We start from the raw sequence: 21577 nt of genomic DNA, 5'->3' as shown, positions 1-21577 counted from the left end.
AGAATCTCATCTGCCATCATCAGGCTTCTGTATAGTGTTCATCATATATAGTGTTCACCATATATACACACACACACACACACACACACACACATATTTGTTTTCGTAGATTTTCACGGGTACAGGTATGTAGGTCTAGGTGTGTTCGGGTCTTTTCCCATGTAAGATTAAGAGTATCTTGGCGACGTCCCACTCGCCATCCTCAGGCTGGTGTTTTTGGCTTCGTGCCAGTGCAAGCAGTGTGTGATCGGAACTGCCGTCTCTCTATAAATACTGGTGGTGGGGGATGGTGTGCTGGGGTGGTTGGCTGCACTGCTGCCTCTTGATTGGTTGATGGAGTTGATGTTGGTATAATGGGCTGTGTGATGGCCTTGTGAGTTTTGTTGTGGTGATACCCTGGATCTTGTGCTGCAAAATAGCCCACCATTCTATATCAATTCCTTGATCCTTCAAATCATGTCTATATTGTAGTTCCCCTCTATCATTTAATATATCCTCGTGATTTTTCCTTGTCTAAGTAGGTGAGGGTGCATCAATGCTTCTAAAGTTGATAGCCAAATAGGTGTTTCTACATACATTTGTCTTTTGGTTTTGTTCCATGCATTTAAGAGGGTCTGTCTGATTTTGTGTCTTTGAACATAACTATAGCTGATTTGATTATCCCACCACAGGAAAGCATGCCATCCTGACTGCAAATTATAACCCTCTAATACTAGTATTCTTTTATTCTTATGGTTTATCCAGTCTTTCACCCATGTTAGAATTGCAGCTCTATAATACAATTCCCAGTCAGATAGGCTGAATCCTCCCCTTTCTGTGGCATCTTGCAGCAAATTCAATTTGATTCTTGGTTTTTCCTTTTGCCATATAAAACTTGATATCATTTAAATTATCAAAAAACTTTTTTTCCAATTTTATGGGAGCATTTTGAAAAAGAAATAATAATTTGGGTAATATGTTCATTTTTACAGCCACTATTCTCCCCATAAAAGATAGTCTTAATTTATCCCATTTTTCTAGATCTTCTGTTATTCGCTTTATTAATGAGTCATAGTTATCTTTTTTAAGTGTTGTATGTCATACCAAAATTATAATCCCCAAGTACTGTATTTTCCTTTGTCTACTATCTGAATGCCCATTCTCGCTACTAGTGCTTCCTTTTGTTTATTTGTCATATTTTTTGTGATTATTTTTGTTTTCTCTCTATTAATTTTTAGCCCCACGACTTTTCCAAATTTTTCTAAATTGTCTCTCAATTTTGGACCCAAATTTTGTGGCTCTTCTAAGATAAAAAGAAAATCATCAGAGAAGGCTTGCAATTTAAACTCTTCTTTTTTATTTTTAATCCTTTAATTTCTGTTTCTTTCCTAATTGTTCTCGCTAAGACTTACAAGGTCAAAATAAACAAAAGTGGCGATAATGGGCATCCCTGTTTGTTCCTTTCCTTTTTGAATTTCAAATTTATTGTTATCTTCCCATTCACCAAAATTCTAGCTTCTTGTTTATCATATATTGCCAATATTACATTTAGAAAATTTTGTCCAAAATCCATATATTTAATTTGCTGCAAGATAAAATCCCACTTCACATTGTCAAAAGCTTTTTTGGCATCTAAAAACAATAGCGCCACCTGGTCACAACTATGATCTTCGTAACACTCTCTAACATCTAAAATTGTCCTTATATTGTTGCAGTTCAATCTCTTCTTGAACGTCTCAAGTGATGAAGCTCCCACAACTTTCGAAGGCAAGCTGTTCCATTGGTTCATTGTTCTAACTGTCAGAAAATTTCTCCTTATTTTCAGGTGAAATCCCTCCTTGTTCAGTTTCCATCCATTATTCCTTGTCTCACCTCCAGGTCTTTAGAAAATAGCTTGACCCCGTCCTCTCTGTGGCAGCCCCTCAAATATTGGAAGACTGCTATCATGTCTCCCCTGATCCATCTCTTTACTAGACTAGCTAAGCCCAGTTCCTGTAACCATTCTTCATAAGTTTTAGTCTCCAGTCCCCTAATCATCCTGGTTGATGTTCTATGCACTTTTTCTAGTTTCTCAACATCTTTTTTTTATAGTGTGGTGACCAAAACTGGATGCAGTACTCTAGGTTTGGTCTTACTAAGGCTTTATAGAATGGTATTAGTATCACTCTTGATCTTGATTGTATCCCTCTGTTAATGCAACTTAGGATTGCATTGGCTTTTTTGGCTGCCACTGCACACTTCTGGCTCATATTTAGCTGGTTGTCCACTAAGACTCCAAGATCCCTCTCATAGTTACGGCTATTAAGCCTGGTTTCACCCAATCTATATGTGTACTTTTGGTTTTTCTTGCCTAAGTGTAGGACTTTACTTTTCTCTCCATTGAATTTCATTTTGTTAGAAACAGCCCAGTGTTCTAGTCTGTCAAGATCCATCTGGATCTTGAGCCTATCTTCTAGGGTGTTAGCTATTCCTGCCAGTTTAGTATCATCTGCAAATTTGGTAAGTTCCCCTTCTATTCCCTCATCTAAGTTGTTTATGAAGATAGTGATGAGTACTGGGCCTAAGATGGAACCTTGTGGTACCCCACTGCTTCCTTCCTTCCATGTAGATGTAGACCCATTAAGGACTATTCATTGGGTATGGTTTGTCAGCCAGTTGTGAATCCATCTGGTGGTGATGCTATCTATGCCATTTTGTTCTCGCTTACCAAAAAGTAGGTTATGGTCTACTTCAAGGGTGTCAAGCTCGATTCCATTGAGGGCCTCATCAGAGTTGTGTTTGACCGTGGGTGTCGCCAAGGTGGGCATGGCCAACTCAACATCACTTGTGTCGGGGGCAGTTGTGGTGGCCCGAGCACTCTGCCCGTGAAAACGGGCTCCTGAGCTCCATTTTCAGCTGCAGAGGCCTCCTGTAACCCTCTGCCTGTGAAAAGACGCAGAGTGTTGCAGGAGGCCATGACAGCTGAAAATGGGGCTCGGGAGCCCGTTTTTGCTAGCAGAAGCACTGCGGGCCAGTCCTTTGCTATTTCCAGGGCAGCCTCGCGGGCCATATCTAAGCACCCCACAGGCTGCATCCAACCCCCAGGCCTTGAGTTTGACACCCCTGGTCTACTTTGTCGAATGCCTTGCTGAAGTCTAAGTATGTTATATCCACAGTATTTTGCTGATCTACTAATTTAGTCACTATGTTGAAGAATGAAATAAGATTGATTTGGTATGATCTGTTTTTAACAAACCTAGGCTAACTGCTAGTTAGTACTTTACTCATTTCTAGATGTTGGCAGATCTGTTTTTTTATTATCTTTTCCGGTATCTTCCCAGATACTGATGTTAGGCTGATTGGTTTGTAGTTTCCTGGGTCTGTTTCCCCTCCCCCCACACTTTTTTTTGAAGATGGGAGCTACTTCACCTCTTTTCCAATCCTCTGGTAGTTCCCCGGGGCTCCAGGATTTTTGAAAGATGTGATGCAATGGTTCTGAGATGACCTCTGCCAGCTCCTTTAGAACTCTGGGATGTAATCCATCAGGTCCTGGTGATTTGTATTTATCAAGATCAGACAGGTGTTCTCGTACTATTTTTTTTGCTTGTTTTAACTTGTATTTCTAGTCTGTCTTTTACAGTTATGTTTTTGGTAGGTTGGGCTATAGTTTCTTTTTCATTGAAGACCGATGCAAAGAATGAGTTAAGCAGCTCTGTTTTCTCTCTGTTGCCTGTTACTTCCTTGCCGTCTTCTCTCTTTAGTGGACCAACTGTTTCCTTGATTTTTTTTCTTGTTATTTATATTGTTATTTTCTGCCTATTCTATACCAATGCATTTTTCCTGCCAAGTGTAGGACTCTGATTTTCCTATCTTTGAACTGTATCTTGTAGGCTAGGGCCAATGCTTAAATATGTCAAGATCCTTCTGAATCCTGAGTCTTCCACGTGTTAGCAATTCCACTCCCCTCAGCTTGGTGTGATCTGCAAATTTCATGAATTGTCCTTCTATCCCCTCAACTAGATAATTTATGAAAATGTTGAAGAGCACTGAGCCCAAGACAGAACCTTGAGATACTCCACTACATGCTTCCCTCCATGTATATGTAGTTTGTTAAGGACTACACACTGAATGTGGTTGATCAATGAACTGCGAATCCATCCGGTGATAATAATGTCCATTTCACATTGTTATATCTTACCAAGTAGTAGGCTATGGTCTACTTTGTCAAATGACACCGAAGTTCAGATATACTATGTTTACAGCATTTCCCTGATCCACTAATTGAGTCATGACATCTATAAAGTCCATGAAGGGAGTATAATAGGCTGTTTGTGACCCATGAGCTGCAAGTTTTGTCCTCATTTACATCCTGGAACATATTACAGATCTGTCTATTTATCTACTTTAAGGAGCACCAATGGCAACTACCATTTTAGAATGGAGCTTCAATGAAGTCTAGAAAGCACCATGAGAAGGACCATAAGGACCCAAGTGCAGTTAACAATTGCACAACCCCTACCCCAAACACTAATGCTGAATCCTGACACAATTTACAATTATTTTCCCTTAATAAATGAAGCTACAACAAAATTCAGATAATTTATTGTGCTGTGGATCTGTTATTATTACTAGAACAGAAAGAAGAAACAACTGCTGGATTTATCATTCCCCTGAGACACAAAAATGTTTGCATAGGCCACTTGGAAAGTACCTAAATAAAGCATTTGTTCTCATGACAAACAGCAAAAGAAGAGACATAAAGGTTTTGGGAAATTTCTGCCACTGAATCTGGCTACCAAATGCCTTCTATTGTTGAGCTACATGCTAACCAAGAGATCAAATTTTCTTCTAACAAATTCTCAGGGCTATGGGAATCTTTTAGAAGAATCCAAAGGAGAGTAGCAATAATCTGAAAGGGAAATGGATACCATAAAAATGCCCAAACACAAAAGCAGCAGTGGTTCAGCAGCTGTTCTTAGTACATTAACAAAGGACAAAGAAATTTAGCCAACATTCAAAAGGCATCTACTTTTGTCTGTTAATCAGCAATACTGAACTCTCCTATCCTTACTTTCTGCCAAAGAACAACTAGTTATCTGCTGTTCTGGAGTTTGTTTACTATTTTAATAACCAGATGTGTTTACTGACATCGCTCACCATAATATAGTGCCAGATAACTCACCGACTGCAGGGTGCCACCACGTTTTTTGGAGAGCTGTGGTGAGTTGCCATATTCTCGACACACCTGTTTCCTCACTTCAGCTGCCACAGTCCTGTGAGAGAGGAAGATAATAGTGAAGCATCTATTTTTTGTTTCTGTATCATCCATACTCTCGACCTTTTTCCACTCCACCAGAAATACTATGAGGAGTGGAACCCCTTCATTGACAAAGTATACATTTGTTCTGAATCAACATATCATCAATTAATAGTAAATCCCAAACTATAATTCTGCATTTCAAATTATCTGCAGCCATTGTCTCCATTTATTCTAGTCTCAGCTTCCATAGAGTTCAAACCTCCCCTGACCTCAATTCAGTGCCAATAACATAGAAGAGATGAATATCATTCAGAAACTGATCCTTACTCTGTTTTTTCTTTAAACAAAACCAACCCCGACCTCATCCTGATACAAGAAAATAGCATCTTCACAGTAAGATATTTAGGTTAATAATTCAAAATAAATTTTCATTCACTATTACAGACCTCTATAGTAGGTTTCAGAAAATTCATGAGTGAAAATTAGATTTTCTGAATCAGACAGGTTATACGAATGGACAGAGCAACAAAATATTTCTGCTTCCTTTATATAATCATTATTTAGTGAATACATAATAGTATACCAAGCCAAAACTCACACTTTAGCAAATATAATGCACACTCTGTAGGATGATAATCCCAATATCAGGGATCCAAATAACTCCTCCAACAGAATTAAAACTCCAAGGCAAAGTTCTTCCTCAAAGTATAAATTTATTGGAGGCATCATTATTGGAACATCTGGGGAAAACCCAAATCTAAAATCCTGTGTTTTCCTCACCCAAAGTAAAACCCACAGTTCCTTCCCCTGCATCCACCTCTTCATCATGTGCTCCAATCGCATTCACGTCCCAACTCCAGCCAACTTTTCTTAGTCCTTCCCAGGTGCCAGCTGGACTTCCTAGGCTCCCAGAGGAAAGAATGCTGTTATGGTTATACACCCCCACTATCTACACCCCCACTTTCATTTTCATAATTAGCTAAACCATCGCTGTGGTTGTGGCAGCCCTGTAGACTCTCATAGGATGACTATAGGGCTGACACCCAGGGAGCAGCAAGAGGAATTTTTAAGTGTTGTGGTGCTGCGATGCTCCTCTCCACCAAAATACATTGGGTGATGCCCATTAACAATGATTAACAAGACCATCAATCGCAGCAGAAGGAATTCTCCAGTTGTGAGAGACTATTTGCACTGCATTCTAGAAGATTCCAAGTCAGGTAGCTGAGAAGGAAGATGACCAGAAGAGGCATAGACTCACGTTCTTCGTAAGATAGGAAAAGGATATGATGCCAAGTTTACCAGTCTGGGTAATTGTTGTGGAATCTTAACCTCTCCTCATTCAGAAATACCCCAGCAGGAGTGAAAACAGCTGCCTTTTCCTCCTGAAAAGACCGATTGGCCTCTAATGGCATAGAAGTTGGCAAAGCCTCCTCCCAAGAAGTGGCTTACTTTGGCTGCCCATCCTGAGTACAAACAGGCAGCCAGGCTTTCCCTCTTCTTTGAAAGGTCCAGGACTTGCCTCTTCCATGTTGCATCATCTGCCTGGCCACTCCTTCAGAAGCAGCTGACTGCCATTTTTATCAGCAGTTGCCCAAGCTGGTAAGCTTGACATCATGTCCTTTTCCTGCCTTAAGAAGGACTTGAGTCTGTGTCTCTTCTCTCCGTCAGTTATGTGTCATATAGCCTCTTTCCCTCCTGCCCTTCCTGATGTCTGCAGATGCTGCACTCCCTACTTCCTGCCTTTCAATCCATTTGGCCATCAAATCCACATCTTTCTTGCATTCACAAAATATGGCAAGTAGGTGGCTTCTTTGAGTTTTAGCATGCCAAGACCCATTTTCCATTCTAAAAAAAAATCCCCAGGATGAATGGAAATCAAACCACTTCCCTCTTCCATTTTCTTCACCCTTTCTCTTTTTTGCTTTTGGAACTGATGGATCAACAAAGAGATCTGAGATAAAGACAAGAAGGTAGATAAGAAATCTGAACTAAAAGAGACTGTTACATGTCATACGCTTCAACCAATCCCCAGGCAGCTAGAGTAGATGCAGTTGTGTTGGAGGGGGAAAGGAGCAGGCTTAGAGAATCACAGAGATGTTGGAAGATTAACACTTTGGAGGCATGTAAGGTATTTTTCCACCAAAAAAAATCCCCAGATATTTAATATGCTTTTTTTGTTTCAAGCAAAGAACAGAGCTATCAACTCTGTTTTCTGTGCTCAAGCACAAAGACCAGCACACACATGAGAATTTTTCCACAAATTACATAAATGGCACTTTCCCCCAAAAACAGAAGAATCTGAAAAATATGATAAGTAAGCAGACAACTTGAGAAGGCTTTCAATAAAGCTAAGGAAAGGCCATTCCAGCAAGTTTCTAATTGTGAGAAAGGAGGGAGAGAGATTCTTCAAATGTTGTTTTGGCAACAGAGAGGAGCACAGTGGGAATTAACTTGGACTTCTTTGGAGAGGATGGGTGTTAGAAATAAGTTTCTTCTGCTTCTTAGCTCTAGAAGACATGGACCTTTGTAAAAAGTTCCATTTGACTCCCAGTGCAGTTTTCTTAGACCAAAATATTATTTGTATGTGTATGTGTGTTTGTGTAACAAATATTTATGTCCAGTTGTGAATGTATGTTTTAATTAATGTACTTTGGCCCAAGGTGAATGAAGAATAAGTGTACAATATTTTATCTGATTCTGCTAAAATACAGAACTTTGATTTCTTGAATAAGCTACAAATTGGCTTCAGTGAAATACACCAATAAATTCCTACTGTTGAACTCTGTGAAAGTTCACTACACAAAATGGGTGTACTTTCCAATCCTCTGGCTCCATCCACTGAATCAGAAACTGAAATTTGTATCATGATGTACTGGGTACAAACAGGCACTAGAAGAAAAGTGGGGAAGAGCAAGAGGATTCTTTCCTACAATGAGAAAGCTGTTGTAAGGACTGATATATGTTGTTTATTGTGTTCAGAAAGCTAGTTGTAAAGCAGACAGAATGAGAGAAAGAGTATCTAAGTACAGTACCTCATTGTAACAGCAATTAACAAAAAAAAACCACGCGTTGTGCTATTCATAAATCTCTAGGGACTATTTGAGGCAACACAGTGAAGTGTAAAATCAGTGGTTCAGTGGTTTAGAGGTGGAACTCTTGCCTCACAATCAGGAATCTGTGAGTTCAATCCTAGGTAGCGGTGGATATTTCTCTCTCTGGGCACAATGAGTAAATATCAGCTGCAAACTCTGCATTGACGACAGGAAGGGTATCCAGCCAGTAAACACTCAGCTCCATTCAGCTGCCCCAACTCCACCATGATGCAAGGGATTATGGGGTCATTAAAAGACAAAAAAAGGTGTAAAAGCTTTAAAAGAGGCCTACATGGCCTGCTACATATTAAGCTAAATTTCAGGATCTGAAACATTTCTCAAATTCTGCAAATTCAAATTATTATTCAAAATTATGATACTACAGCATTCTGTAGTTACATGATTGCCATTTGTGGTTTTCAACTGCTGGCTCTCAACAAGCAATATCAATGGAGAAGCTGGCAGGAGATCACAAGTGGCAACCATGTGAGGTTCCACTTAATAACAATGCAAGATTGGCTTAACAACAGCAACTGGAAAAGTCAAAATTGTCATTAATAACAATTTTGATCACATGAAACATTGTGCTTTATGACTATAACAGACATTCAGGTCCTAACTACTGTCATTAAGTAATTTGTAGTATTCATCTAAAAGCTAGCAGGACACAATATTCAAACCGTATTCTGATTATTTATATCGAAGTATTGTTACTACTGCCACAAATATGTATTAATGGAAGAAAAACTACACAAGAAATGTTTATATATATTACAATATTTTGCCATATAACCAAATATGTATGTATAAAAGAAAGAAATGCCAAATAGTTTTACTTGAAGGCAAATTAAACAGTTAGTTGAAGCCTTGTACACACTCTGCAATTTCTAGCATTAAAGTACAGTGTTGCTAACTTTCTTTGGGAGGCAATAAAGAGATTAATGAAGCAAAGCAGAAGAGCCCTGCAGAATATCAAAGTCAGAGGTGGTACTCAGCAGGTTCTGACCAGTTCTGGAGAACTGGTAGTAGAAATTTTGAGTAGTTCAGAGAACCGGCAAATACCTCCTCTGACAGGATATTTTACAGTATCCTTCCCCCTGCCATGCCCATAGAACCGGTAGTAAAAAAAATTGAATCCCACCACTGATCAAAGGCCTTATACTACAGTAGTTGGGGGCCTGAAAAAGAAAATGATGCTGGTACAGGCATAGTTCCCAACTCTTGTCTGACAGGGCTTTGCAGGAACAGAAGGCTGGATTCCAAGGGCCTTTGGACTGATTCCGCTCTCAGGCTCTTCCTATGAAATTGAACAGAAAACCTTGCCTTCTCTCTTCCTATGAAACTGGCAAAACTTTTTCTGCATGCCCAACTCTCTGCCCTTGTTAAAGTTTTCTAGAGACCCAACATATCCAAACAAAAAAAGTGTCAAGCAATCCACTTTAGCAGGGCAGAAATTCTACACTTTTTAAACTCCACCTAATCACGCATTCTACAAAACACAGTGAGATCTTGAAGACCAACATTTGCTAGATCCATAACATAGATCCCCCCCAGACTGTTTAATGAATATAGCTGATTACTAAATTGATATGGTTTCATTGATTTCATTTTATAAAAACTAAAATTCTATCTAACCATATATTTATTTGTTTATTTGATTTGTCAATCACTTACAAAATAATAGTATAAGTATTAACATGAGTAAGAATACAGAAAATAGGTACGATTAAATGGGGACAATAGGACAGGGACAGGAGGCACGATAGTGCACGTATGCACGCCCCTTACACACCTCTTAGGAATGGGGTGAGGTCAATAGCAGATAGTTTGAGGTTAAAGGAGTGGGGGTTTGAGGATGTAACTACAGAGTCAGGTAGTGCATTCCAGGCATTGACCACTCTGTTGCTGAAGTCGTACTTTCTGCAATCAAGTTTGGAGCGGTTAATATTGAGTTTGTATCTGTTGTGTGCTCTTGTATTGTTGCAGTTGAAGCTGAAGTAGTCATTGACTGGTAGGACATTGTAGCAGATAATTTTGTGTGCTATGCTAGGTGGCGTAGTTCAAGGCTGTCCAAGCCCAAAATTTCAAGTCTGGTGATATAGGGTATTCTGTTGTGAGCAGAGGAGTGTTGTACTCTTCTCATGAAATACTTCTGGACTCGCTCAATTGTATTAATGTCCGATATACAGTGAGGATTCCAAACAGATGAGCTGTATTTGAGTATTGGTCTAGCAAAGGTTTTGTATGCCCTAGTTAGCAATTCAATATTTCCAGAGGAGAAGCTTCATAAGATTAGATTTACAAGTCTTAATGCCTTTTTGGCAATGCTGTTAGAGTGAATTATTATAGAGAAATTATTTTTTAGACATCATTATCTAATCATTGATATATGTCTTGAGGTAATAAAGTTATAAGTTTTGAGGTGATGAAGTAATCAATATAAAGAGTAATCAATATAAATATAAAGAGGTGAATGCAGAAAAATAAATGAATATGTACTGTATCTCCACAATGAACCATTATACTTTTAAACACAAATCAGAATTCACTGCATTCTTATTTTTAAAAAAAACATACAAGAAGAAAGTTGTTTCCAAATATTAATTCACATAAAGGTTTCTTAAATCATAGTTTGCCAGCATCTTTATAAATGAGTCATAAACGTGAGCTTGTATATCACAGTAAATCAAAACATGAAGGAACTACATAATTTTTAGCATTTTGTGTGAACTGGACTCTTGAATTTTCAACAGGAAGATGTTCCTATTTGGCATTTTATAGTTTTTATTTATTAACAGATCTGACTCACCTATTCATCAATAAAGCTTCCTTCTGAAGTTTATATACCTAACAAAGCCCCACAAGCAGAAGAACAGATTGTGATTAAAAACAGAAGGCAATTACTTCAGCCTCCCAATTAAAATGCAAATAAAAGTTCAACTATATCTTGGAAGCTCTATAAATATTGAATTATTTTAACAATTAATCAATTGTATTTTAGAGCTAAATCATCTCAAGACAGCTTACATAAAAGCATAATTCTGGTGAAATGTAATCACACTAAGGCAAGCAATAGCAAAAACCCCAACTCAAATAAAACAACCTTTAAAGTGCAAGAAGAATGAACACCATTAAAAACTACAGCAACCCAAGGCATATGAAAACAATTTGGTTTTCAGGGTCCAAGGAAATCAATACAGTCAAACTGATGTCATTTGGCAGAGCTACAGATATGGAGCCGCTGCCATCATGATATGAGCTGAATTTTGCATTTGAGTAAAACTCATACATACCCAAAAGAATATACCAATTTAAATACGTTGCTTTTCTTGCATTTCTGATAGATTGATTCTATTGTTTTGATTCTTGACACTTTTGATTCTGTTTTAAGAGCAGTATCAATCACTCTAATTAATATAATTTATAAAGGTTTCTGAAATAAATTGCAAAACAGTTTCAAGGGTTGAAGGGAGAACTGGTGGATACCAATTAATAGTTTAAAATTAACCTTTTCCACATATGCAACTATTTTTAGTTTCCCCAAACTCACAAATATGTACAGAAACCTTCCAAATCAGTCCCACCGTGCAACTACTATACTTCTCCTAATTTTTATGAATTATATACTAAAAGTCATAAAATCAACACCCAATTAAAACGAATTCTCAAACAGACAAAACTGTAAACTTACTATAAACAAGAATGAGAAGCCAGATATTAGGATTATAGCATTAATGTATTAGGATCTATATTATATTATATTATAGATCCAAATGTATTAGGGTCTATCCCAATCAGAAGCCCTGGATGACCAAGGAAGTCCAGCGCCTCTTGCATGACAGGACCAAGGCCTTTAGGTCGGGTAATGGGGGCAAGATACAGTGTTGCCAGAGCTAGTCTGAAGGAAGGTATTCGGAAGGTCAAGACTGATTATAAGAGGAAGATTGAGGATAATTTTTATAGCAATAACATGAGGCAGGTGTGGCGATGGATTCAACAAATTACAAACCATCAACCGACCAATGTCATCCCTGCTGAGGGGGATGCTTCATTGGCAGAGGAACCGAATCATTTCTTTGCTCGCTTTGAAGTGGAGACATCAGAGACAGATAAAATACAACTACCAGCCAATTGTAGCCCCTACCTCATTGTGGAGGAACAGGAGGTGAGGAGCATTCTGAGGGCTGTGGACCCTAGAAAGGCTGCCAGTCCTGACAGTATCTCTGGCCAAGTGCTTAAAGACTGTGCTGATCAGTTGGCTGGAGTCTTTACCAGGATCTTCAATCGGTCTTTATCCCAGTCCACTATTCCATCTTGTCTGAATGCTTCCACCATTGTTCCGCTGCTAAAGAAGTTCCCTATCAATAACCTCAACAATTACAGACAATTACAAACAATTACTCACTCCTATAATCATGAAGTGCTTTGAGAAATTGGTCTGCTGGCACATCATTTCTGGTCTTCCACATACATTTGATAAACACCAGTTTGCATACAAAAGAAATAGATCTACAGATGTTCTGACCCAAACCTGGTTCCAAGAGAGCAAACACAAGACAAAAGCAGCAGTACAACCTTTTTATGTTTCAGCTAAGAATTCTGTTTCTTCACAGATAAAAGGCTGCTTCCAACTAATTAGCTCCGATAAGAAAGAACCTTGCCAAGTTTTTGCAAGTCTGCCAAAACACAACAGATAAGAAATAGTTTACAATACAAGAGTCTTCAAATCTCAACTATAATGTCCACGAGGCTGAGTTTAAAACGTCTTTGCCTTCTGCAAAGAAGGTTAGTTTCATAGCTGGCTTTTATCTTCTTGAAGGAGGGACCATTACCTTGCAGCTTTACTCCCGATTGCCCGTGCTATTGTAATTGCTCTTTCCTACGAGCATTCCTGTGTGCATGCACACTTGGCACAGGCTCCTCGGGAACCTCCTCATCACTGCTGCCAGCCCCCACAATCTCTGAAGGCAGCAGATTACTCACTGATGGTCCTGGCCCCTCATCTGAGTCCTTGCTCTCCTCAGCCATCCACACCTGCTGCCGGCTAACTACAACAACAGAGGACGCTATAGCCATCACTCTTCACACTGCTCTGACTCATCTAGAACAGTGGGAGGATGTTTTTTGTAGATTTCAGCTACACAATTCTTCTTTTAACGCAATTCTTCCACACAGACTAGTGTCTAAACTTCTGGACCCTGGACTTTTTTATTCAATCTGCCTTTGGATTATGGATTTCCTGTCTGGCCGCTCATAGAGAGTCAGATTAGGTAATCATACCTCTTCAGCCCTTATTCTTAACATTGGTGCACCACAGGGTTGTGTGTTAAATCCCTTACTCTATACTCTTTATGTGCATGACTACATTCATACTCACACTAGTAATACTATTACTAAATTTGCAGATGATACAGCAGTGGTGGGACTCATCTCCGGGGGGGATGACTCTGCCTACCAAGGTTGCTTTCGTGGTGTGGAGACAATAACTTGGTCAACACCAATAAGACCAAGGAGCTTATAGTGGACTATAGAAGGAACAGCTCAGACATCCAGCCCATGCTTATCAATGGAGACCGAGTGGAGCAAGTGGCCAGTTTTATGGGTATTACCATAAAAGAGGACCTGACCTGAGGTGCTCACATTGCAGCACTGGTCAAAAGGTATACTACCTGAGACTTCTCAGAAAACAACTGATTGAAAAACTGCTGGTGACTTTCTACCACTTCACCAGAGAGTATCTTAACTTACTGCACCTGTGTATGGTTTGCCAATTGCACAGTGGCAGATAGGACAGCACGTCATTGCCCAGAAGATCATTGGTTGCCCTCTCCCTTCTTTGGAAGAGCTTTATAGCTTCCTCTGCCTTAAGAAAGTTCAAAACATTCTCAAAGATCCATCTCATCCTGGGCACCCTTTTTTTGTACTATAACTATCTGGCAGATGGTACAGGATAATAAAAAAAAAAAGGACAAATAGGCTGAAAAACAGCTTCTATCCCAGGGCAGTAACTCTATTGAATTCTACTGTATAGTGCACCATTAATGCAATATTAGGGGTTTTCAATTCAATGTATAGAATATGAAGGATGTGTGTTTGCATTTATTTTCATAGTCATAATGTACAATGAAGATGGTACTTAATTTTGCTGTACAAGGTGCAATGGCAATAAACTAAACTAATATGCTGATTTTTACAAGAGATGGAAAAACTTATGCTATGTATTTTCACCAAAGACTCCACAATCTGCAGTTTATTACTCTTACCTCTATTTATAGCACTGCTTAAAAATTGTGAACTTTTTTGAATTTTCAATATTTCTGTATAAATATAATATAAAACATGACTGGTTTTGCACACAGAACATAAAATTGTGTAGATAAAGAGAACCCAACTAAGCAAATACATTTTCTGGAGCTACTGGGTGAGACTTGGGGAAGAAAGGCTCATATGGCCAGCAGCTGCCACTTGAGAGGCCAGACCTGTCAGCAGTGGGAGCAAGGAAATCACAAAGGTCAGCAAGGAGCAGGGAGCCACAAAGGGCATAAATGGTGGTGGTGGAGGGAGACAGGGAGGTGAGGGAACTGAAACACCCCTATAAGTGAGGGTGGCTGCCAAGCATCCAGCTTTTGATCACATACCATGGGGGTACTGTAAAGGCGGTAACTTCAGGAATTAGTCATAAGTCCCTTAATTCTGTGCCATCATAACATTGAATGAATCCAAGGAATTTATCTCCCTTGGATCTAAAATTGTTCATGATGGTAGTTCTACTCCTGAATTCAAATGTAGGATAACCTTAGGCAGCACTGCAATGATTAAGATGACTAAGATCTGGAAAAGCAAAGACACTGATATCAATGCAAAAAGCAGGCTAGTTAGAACAATAAACTTCCCTATATGATGTATGGGTGTGACAGTTGGCTGGTCAAAGAAGAATTGGCACCTTTGAACTGTGGTGCTGGTGTAAATTATTGCATATACATAGCCAGAGTAACTAACAAAGAGGTTTTAAGTCATATAAAACCAGACATGTCACTAGAAGCTAAAATCATAAGACTACGTCTGATTTACTTTGGCCATGTCATGCATGCAAATAGGAATAGTTAGTGGAATAAGAAGAAAGGGCAAGCGAAGAACACTCTGGCTTGATAACCTCAAAACTGATACAAAGATTAACATCCAACAACTGAAAGAAGTTGTGCTTGATAAGATAACATGGAGAGCACTTGCCTAAAAAGTTGCCAAGAGTCTGAAACAATTAAATGGTTTAAACAACATAACATCAAACTATCATTGATTGAATGGTAAGTCAGGCACTATCTGTATTTTAATTAAAATGAAATCAGATTTAGTTTTTGCCCTCGCCCCACTCCTTGAGCATCAAGTAAGGCTTCAGTTTAGAAGAAGTTGTATACCCCTAGCTTAGGAGTTTATTAAGAAACACATGTTTCTGAATAGAATGAGAAAGGGCAGAGAAATGAACAAAGATCTTCTTGCATATATTTGTTTCTATCTGGACTCCTTAACAGAATGGGTAGCTGCACACTGAATTCAATAACAAGATCAAAGGCATTTGGAGCAAGAGGCAGAGGAAGCAGGCGGCTGTCAACAACCTGCAATTAAGGGTAGCTTTATAGCCTGGGAGGAAACAGAAAAAACTTGGGATACTTTGGACCTGATCCAGGAAGCTACCTCACCCTTTCCTTTAGCTAAGGAAGTTGCTTATCTTAAATCCACACAGTGTATATAACTCCTGCTATACATTGTGTCACGTGTGTGTATAGAAGAATAATATCAAACCTTGGGAATCGTCACACGAAAATTAAATTGCCTTCTATATAGCTGCAAAAGTTGACAGAATAAGCAGAAACGGTTAAATTGATTGCTTTGGTAAAAGGAAAAAACACAAGTACTTTTGTTTCTACTTGGAAACTGCTTCTGGACTTCGGTGGAAAAAAATGAAACTTTGATTTTGGGTTTTACTGATTAGATAGATTTTTTGTATAGAATTTGTTGATATAGAAATGTCTAGTTTATACTACTATGTAAAAGTAAAAAGTTGAGGTTTGTGTTACTGTCTTATTTTATTGCACCAAAGGGGAGTTGGAAGTCAATGCCTTTTCTTTCCCTTTTCTTCTGCACTCTTCCCTTCACCTTTCCCTCCCCTATTTTCCCTACTATTTGTCTTTGTATTTTTTGAAATTTATATTATAAACAAATAAAAATGAAAAATAGCTATAACTATAACTATTAGCTATAGCTAACACCTGGCAAAAAAAACCCACATCCAGGCAAAAAATAAAATAAATATTCCAGAAGGGAAAACTGGATCATTTGAGATTTGTAAGTTTGGCTGACCACAGACTATGGTTTATCTAACCTACGGGCTATAGCTTATCTCTCTTTGATATTTGATATTTGTATCCTTACTTAAAAAGAATAAGTTGCTATCTATTCTTGATTGACACACATAGAAGACCCCTCATTAACAATAAATAAAATAGAAGCCTAAGCAAAAAAGACACTAGTAGAAATCTTACCCAGTATGAAAGTTTAGTTTAGTTTACTTTATTGTCATTGCACCTTGTACAACTAAATTAAATATCATCTTCAGTGTACATTATGATTCTAAAAATAAATTCAAACACAACATCCTTCACATTCTATACATTGAACTGAAAACCCCTGATACTGCATTAATATTGCACTATACCAGGGGTCTGCAACCTTAAGCACTCAAAGAGCCATTTGGACCCAATTCCCACAGAAAACAAAACCTGGGTGGGCATGGTCACTCACTCCCACCCAGTCACATGACACCCCCCCAGCCACGCCTACGCAGGTTTTCTGGCTACCGATATTTTCTTTTCTCTGGGAAACTGGTATTCCTCCCCTCTCTCTGTCTCTCTCATCTCGCCACTCTCCCACTCTTTTTCTCTCTCTTTCTCCCTCTCATCTATTTCTCCCTTTTCCCCTCTTTCTCTCATCTTTTTTCTCTCTCTCATCTCATCTCTTTCTCCCTTTCTCTCCCTTTCTCTCCCTTTCTCTCTCTTTCTCTCATTTCTTTCTCATTTTTAAATCCAATTATTTCAGGTTCCCAGATAAATGAAGCTCTTTCGTCCCCTTGCTGTGGCTTCCTGTGGGCTGAACCCACCACTGGCTGTCCCTGCCCCTCGCCCTCCCCTCCCACTGACTCCTCGCCTGCCCTGAAAAGAGAAGTGCGATGGCAGCAGATGGGGGCTCCCTCTGTATTCCAGGGTGGGAGCAAAGTGCCCCTCTGCTTGCCTCTTTTTCCAGGCCTTCTTGATGCTATGCGCACAGGGGTGGGATTCAAATTTTTTAGCAACCGGTTCTGTGTATGTGGCTTAGTTGGTGGGCGTGGCTTGGTGGTCATGTGACTGGGTGGACATGGCTTGGTGGTCATGTTATTGGATGGGCGTGACCAACTCAATATCATTCACATCGAGGCACGCATCTCCTCGCCTGGCCTCTCATGACTGTGGGGATGCTGCAACAGTTGTAAGTGTGAAAAATGGTCATAAGTCACTTTTTTCAGTGCCATTGTAACTTTGAATGGTCACTCCACACAAGCAAAGTACCAGCAAAGGAGGGGAAAAAAATTCCAGAGATGTTCCTGAGACAGGAAGTCCAGTCCTGCCAAGAATGTAATAAGGGTTAACGGAGAGGCAGTTTCTGTAAGCAACACCAGAATGTTTCCTTCCTGCCTTCCTTACAGGATTAGGCCAGTAATTTCTTCTAACAACCGGTTCTCCGAACTGCTTAGAATGTTAACAACCGGTTCTAGCAAATAGGTGCGAGCTGATAGAATCCCACCCCTGTGTGCGCACCTCGCTAAGTTTAAGTGTGCTGCGCAAAGTGCTGCAAGAGCAGCAAGCAGCTATGGAGGTGGCAAGAGGAATATGGGAAGACACGCAACTTTCTCTCTTTCTCTTGAGACACTGACACTGCTGCTCCTGCCGCCTCCATGGCTTTGCCTCACGCAGCACACTTAGTACGCTTCACAATGGGGGAGACTGCGTCCCCTCCTCTTCCTCCTGGAGCCCATTACCACGTGGAGCAACAGCTGCAGCCGGCCCAGCCAGTGTCTCGGGGCAGAAAGTCGCAGGTCTCCCCCAGTGGCCGAGGTGCAAACAGCACCAACAAGGGCCAGAAAAAGAGGCAAGTAGAGGGGTGCTTTGCTCCCGCCCTGGAACTAGTTTCCATCCACCACCATCACCCTTCTCAGGGCAGGAGAGGAGTGAGTGGGAGGGGAGGGCGAGGCCAGCTAGCGGTGGGATCATGCGCAGGAGAGGGCCCAAAGAGCTGCATGCAGCTCTGGAGCTGCACGTTGCCGATTCCCGGTAGAATTCAATAGAATTCAACTATCCTAGTGCCCTGGGATAGAAGCTTTTTTTTCAGCCTATTTGTCCTTGTTTTTATTATCCGGTACCATCTGCCAGATGGTAATAGTTCAAAAAAAGGGTGCCTAGCAAGTACTTTATAGATTTTGCATAAATGAAGACAAAGGTGGTGCAGTGGCTCAGCAGTTAAAGATGTTGAGCTTGTCAGCTGGAGAACTGACATCCCAAGCTCCACACAACAGGGTGAACTTCCATTACTTGCCCCAGCTCCTGCACACCTAGCAGTTTGAAAGCATGCAAATGTAAGTAGATTAATAGGGACCACTTTGATGGGAAGGTAACAGCATTCTGTGTGCCTTAGGTGTATAGCCATGCTGGCCATATGACCACAAAAAGAGATAAGCACCCTCACGACAGACAGGGAAACCTTTTCCTTTTTTTATAAATGAAAACAGTGCTCCAGAAACATAAGAGCAAAGCAATAGAAATGGAAATCATTTTTTAAAAAGAACATCCTGAAATTTTTACTTTACTGAGAACATCAGATATTAAACTCCTCTTAAAATCAATACTTACATTATATCCTACAATTTTTCTAAAGAGCTCAAAATTCCGTTTTTCTGAAACCTAACATTTTCAGCTGAAGGACTAAGATTTTTTTTATGCACAGCTTATCATAAAGCCAAAATAATTATTTTCACATTAGATTCAGAGAGCCTTCCATCATTAAGCATGGTTTCCAATACTATACTTAATGTTGCAGATGAAGTAAATTATAAGTACCTGCATTTCTAAATAGAGTTGAGAACAAAAGTTTCATTCACATGCACTTTCTCTCTCTCTCTCTCTCTTGCCTTCCAAAGTGAAGAATGAACATATGTACCTGCCTGCTAATAATTAATAGTCTAGAACTGTAAATGAACTGCAAAAGAAGGAAGAGCAAAAATAATCAGCAAGAGGAAAAGATCAAAATGAGAACTATTCAGATAATACCAATAAATAACTTCAGTGTTTCAATCCAAAAATAATTGATTGAACTTTCCATTGATTATTCAAAAGAAAGCAAAATAATGAAACAAAAAGTAAAAAAGAAAGAAAACCTTAGCACAATTATTTAAGTTCCTTCCTGGTCAGAACAAGAAAAACTCGTGTTTTCTTTCTTTACAAAGTATAAACAATTTATATACAGCATTAGAGGCTTACAAAGATGTAACACACATTTTAGTTCCTTATTAATGACTACTCCGAATTGTACAGTAATAGAAAACTTTCTAAATTGTCATCTTCATGAAAACTACTTGTAAGGCAGATATTAGCCATGCTCTTTGAAGTACAAGGTAAAAAGCTCTCTTTAGAACTCACTAGGTGATTGAGGTTAGCCCACCCTAAGCTCAACCTACTACACAGATGGTGGTTGTGGGGAAAACAGGATGACAGAGCAATATGTACACCGCCTTGAACTCCTGAGTGAAAGCTGGAATGGAAATATAACAAATAAATAAAGGGATTTCTCTGTGAAGGCCAAGATCATGAGGTACTCATTCGAAGTCTCTTCATGAAGCATAAAACTCGTAAAGGCTGGTTAGGTACTCCCTTTTCTATGCCTATCCTAGAAAAGGATTGAAGAGCCCTTCTCTGAAAATGGGTATTACAATGCACATAACTGATAATAAAGTACAGCTTTCTTCTATCATCAGTTCCATGTCCCTCCACCAATAATTATAGACTACAATCTCCTTAAAAAAAATCTGCCTGTTGATTCTATAGATAACAATGCAAAAATAATTAAAAATAAACCAAGCTCCAGATGGACCAATTTAGATGTGCACAAGAGAACTATTATACCTAGAACAACCATTAAATTTTGGGCACTGGCTCAAAATCTGCCTCAAAGGGTGGGGACAATGATTTTGCCATTAAGTGCCTATCCATGCTCAATGAAATAAGTGAAGGATGTGCTTCCTCTTTCCCTTTGTTTTAGCAAGACAGCTGGGCAAGGAAATGAAGGGCTATTTGATGATGCTGAAAAAGAACATTGAGACTAGATGACCTACAAGGACCCTTCCAACTCTGATTATCTGCAAGTCAGAGAAAATCAATTATACTGGGGAGTACACATTTGAACGAACATCTGAATAACCGATAATACCTAAATATTGGGTTCAGATGATCAGGGCAAAAAATCTTCCCTCCCTCTGGGCACCTTTTCCAAGTTGCAGACTTGAGAAAAGTCCACACAGAAAGTGGACTTTGATAGGACTTCTTGCAAGGGTGCCCTTGATAGCTCAAAGGAATGGGAGTCCACGAATCTCAACTAGGGAGAAAGAGGAGACCGAAGGAAGAATTGGGGGCGGGGTGATTACTCCTCAGGAGGCGAGGGTCTTATAGCTGCCCGAAAAAACGCTTCTTGCCGCAACTGAACCCTCGTGTCTCGCCTCCCCCTCTGCTTGTCCCTCGCGAGAGGGCTGCCCTTGCATGCACGCGGGCGTCCATCCGTTCCCTCACCGGTTAATACGGTGCGCGAAGGCCCTTCGCTCCGGAGCCGCCATGCCCTCTCCGACGCGAGCGCGGCCGCCGCCGATCCTTCGCCCGGGAGTCCCGGCGCGCGAAAGGGCGGAACAAGGCTGCCTTGGGAGGGAACCGCCGCCTGGGGGTGCGAGCCTCCTGAGCCGAAGGCAGCGACCGAGCGAGCAGGGGGCGGAGCCCAGGCGGGGTCCTCGGTGCCAGCGGCAGGGACAAAAGCGCTCCCTGTCGGCTTCAAGCGGCAAGCGCCGCGATTTCATCTCCGCCCACCCTCTTCTCTCCGGTTCCCAGGCTTACTTTCTCCTTTACCTCGTTTCTCGAATTGGTCGCTTGGGGGTGGGGGTGGGGTAAAAGCAATTAGAGGCTGTGGTTGAAGGAGAATC

General features: G+C 40.1%; 1 protein-coding gene across 8 annotated transcripts in view; it reads right to left on the bottom strand.

Moving 5' to 3' along the window:
* DOCK6 (dedicator of cytokinesis 6) overlaps positions 1-21331 on the bottom strand; it is a 157053-nt gene extending 135722 nt beyond the window's left edge. For all 8 annotated transcript variants that reach the window (XM_026679586.2, XM_026679587.2, XM_026679588.2 and 5 more), the window contains exons 1-2: positions 21177-21331; positions 5141-5231 (exon numbers count right to left, since the gene is read on the bottom strand). In XM_026679586.2, the coding sequence (XP_026535371.2) occupies positions 5141-5231; positions 21177-21220 (135 nt within the window). In that variant the 5' untranslated portion in view covers positions 21221-21331. The remainder of the gene's footprint in view (positions 1-5140; positions 5232-21176) is intronic.
* Positions 21332-21577: the final 246 nt, after the last annotated feature.

The sequence above is a fragment of the Notechis scutatus genome, chromosome 2 (genome assembly GCF_049901735.1).
Source record: "Notechis scutatus isolate UNSWTSFEM ecotype Mainland chromosome 2, rNotScu1.2, whole genome shotgun sequence".
NCBI lineage: Eukaryota > Metazoa > Chordata > Lepidosauria > Squamata > Elapidae > Notechis > Notechis scutatus.
The sequence above is the reverse complement of the archived record's forward strand: the minus strand, read 5'-3'. Positions and strand labels throughout refer to the sequence as shown.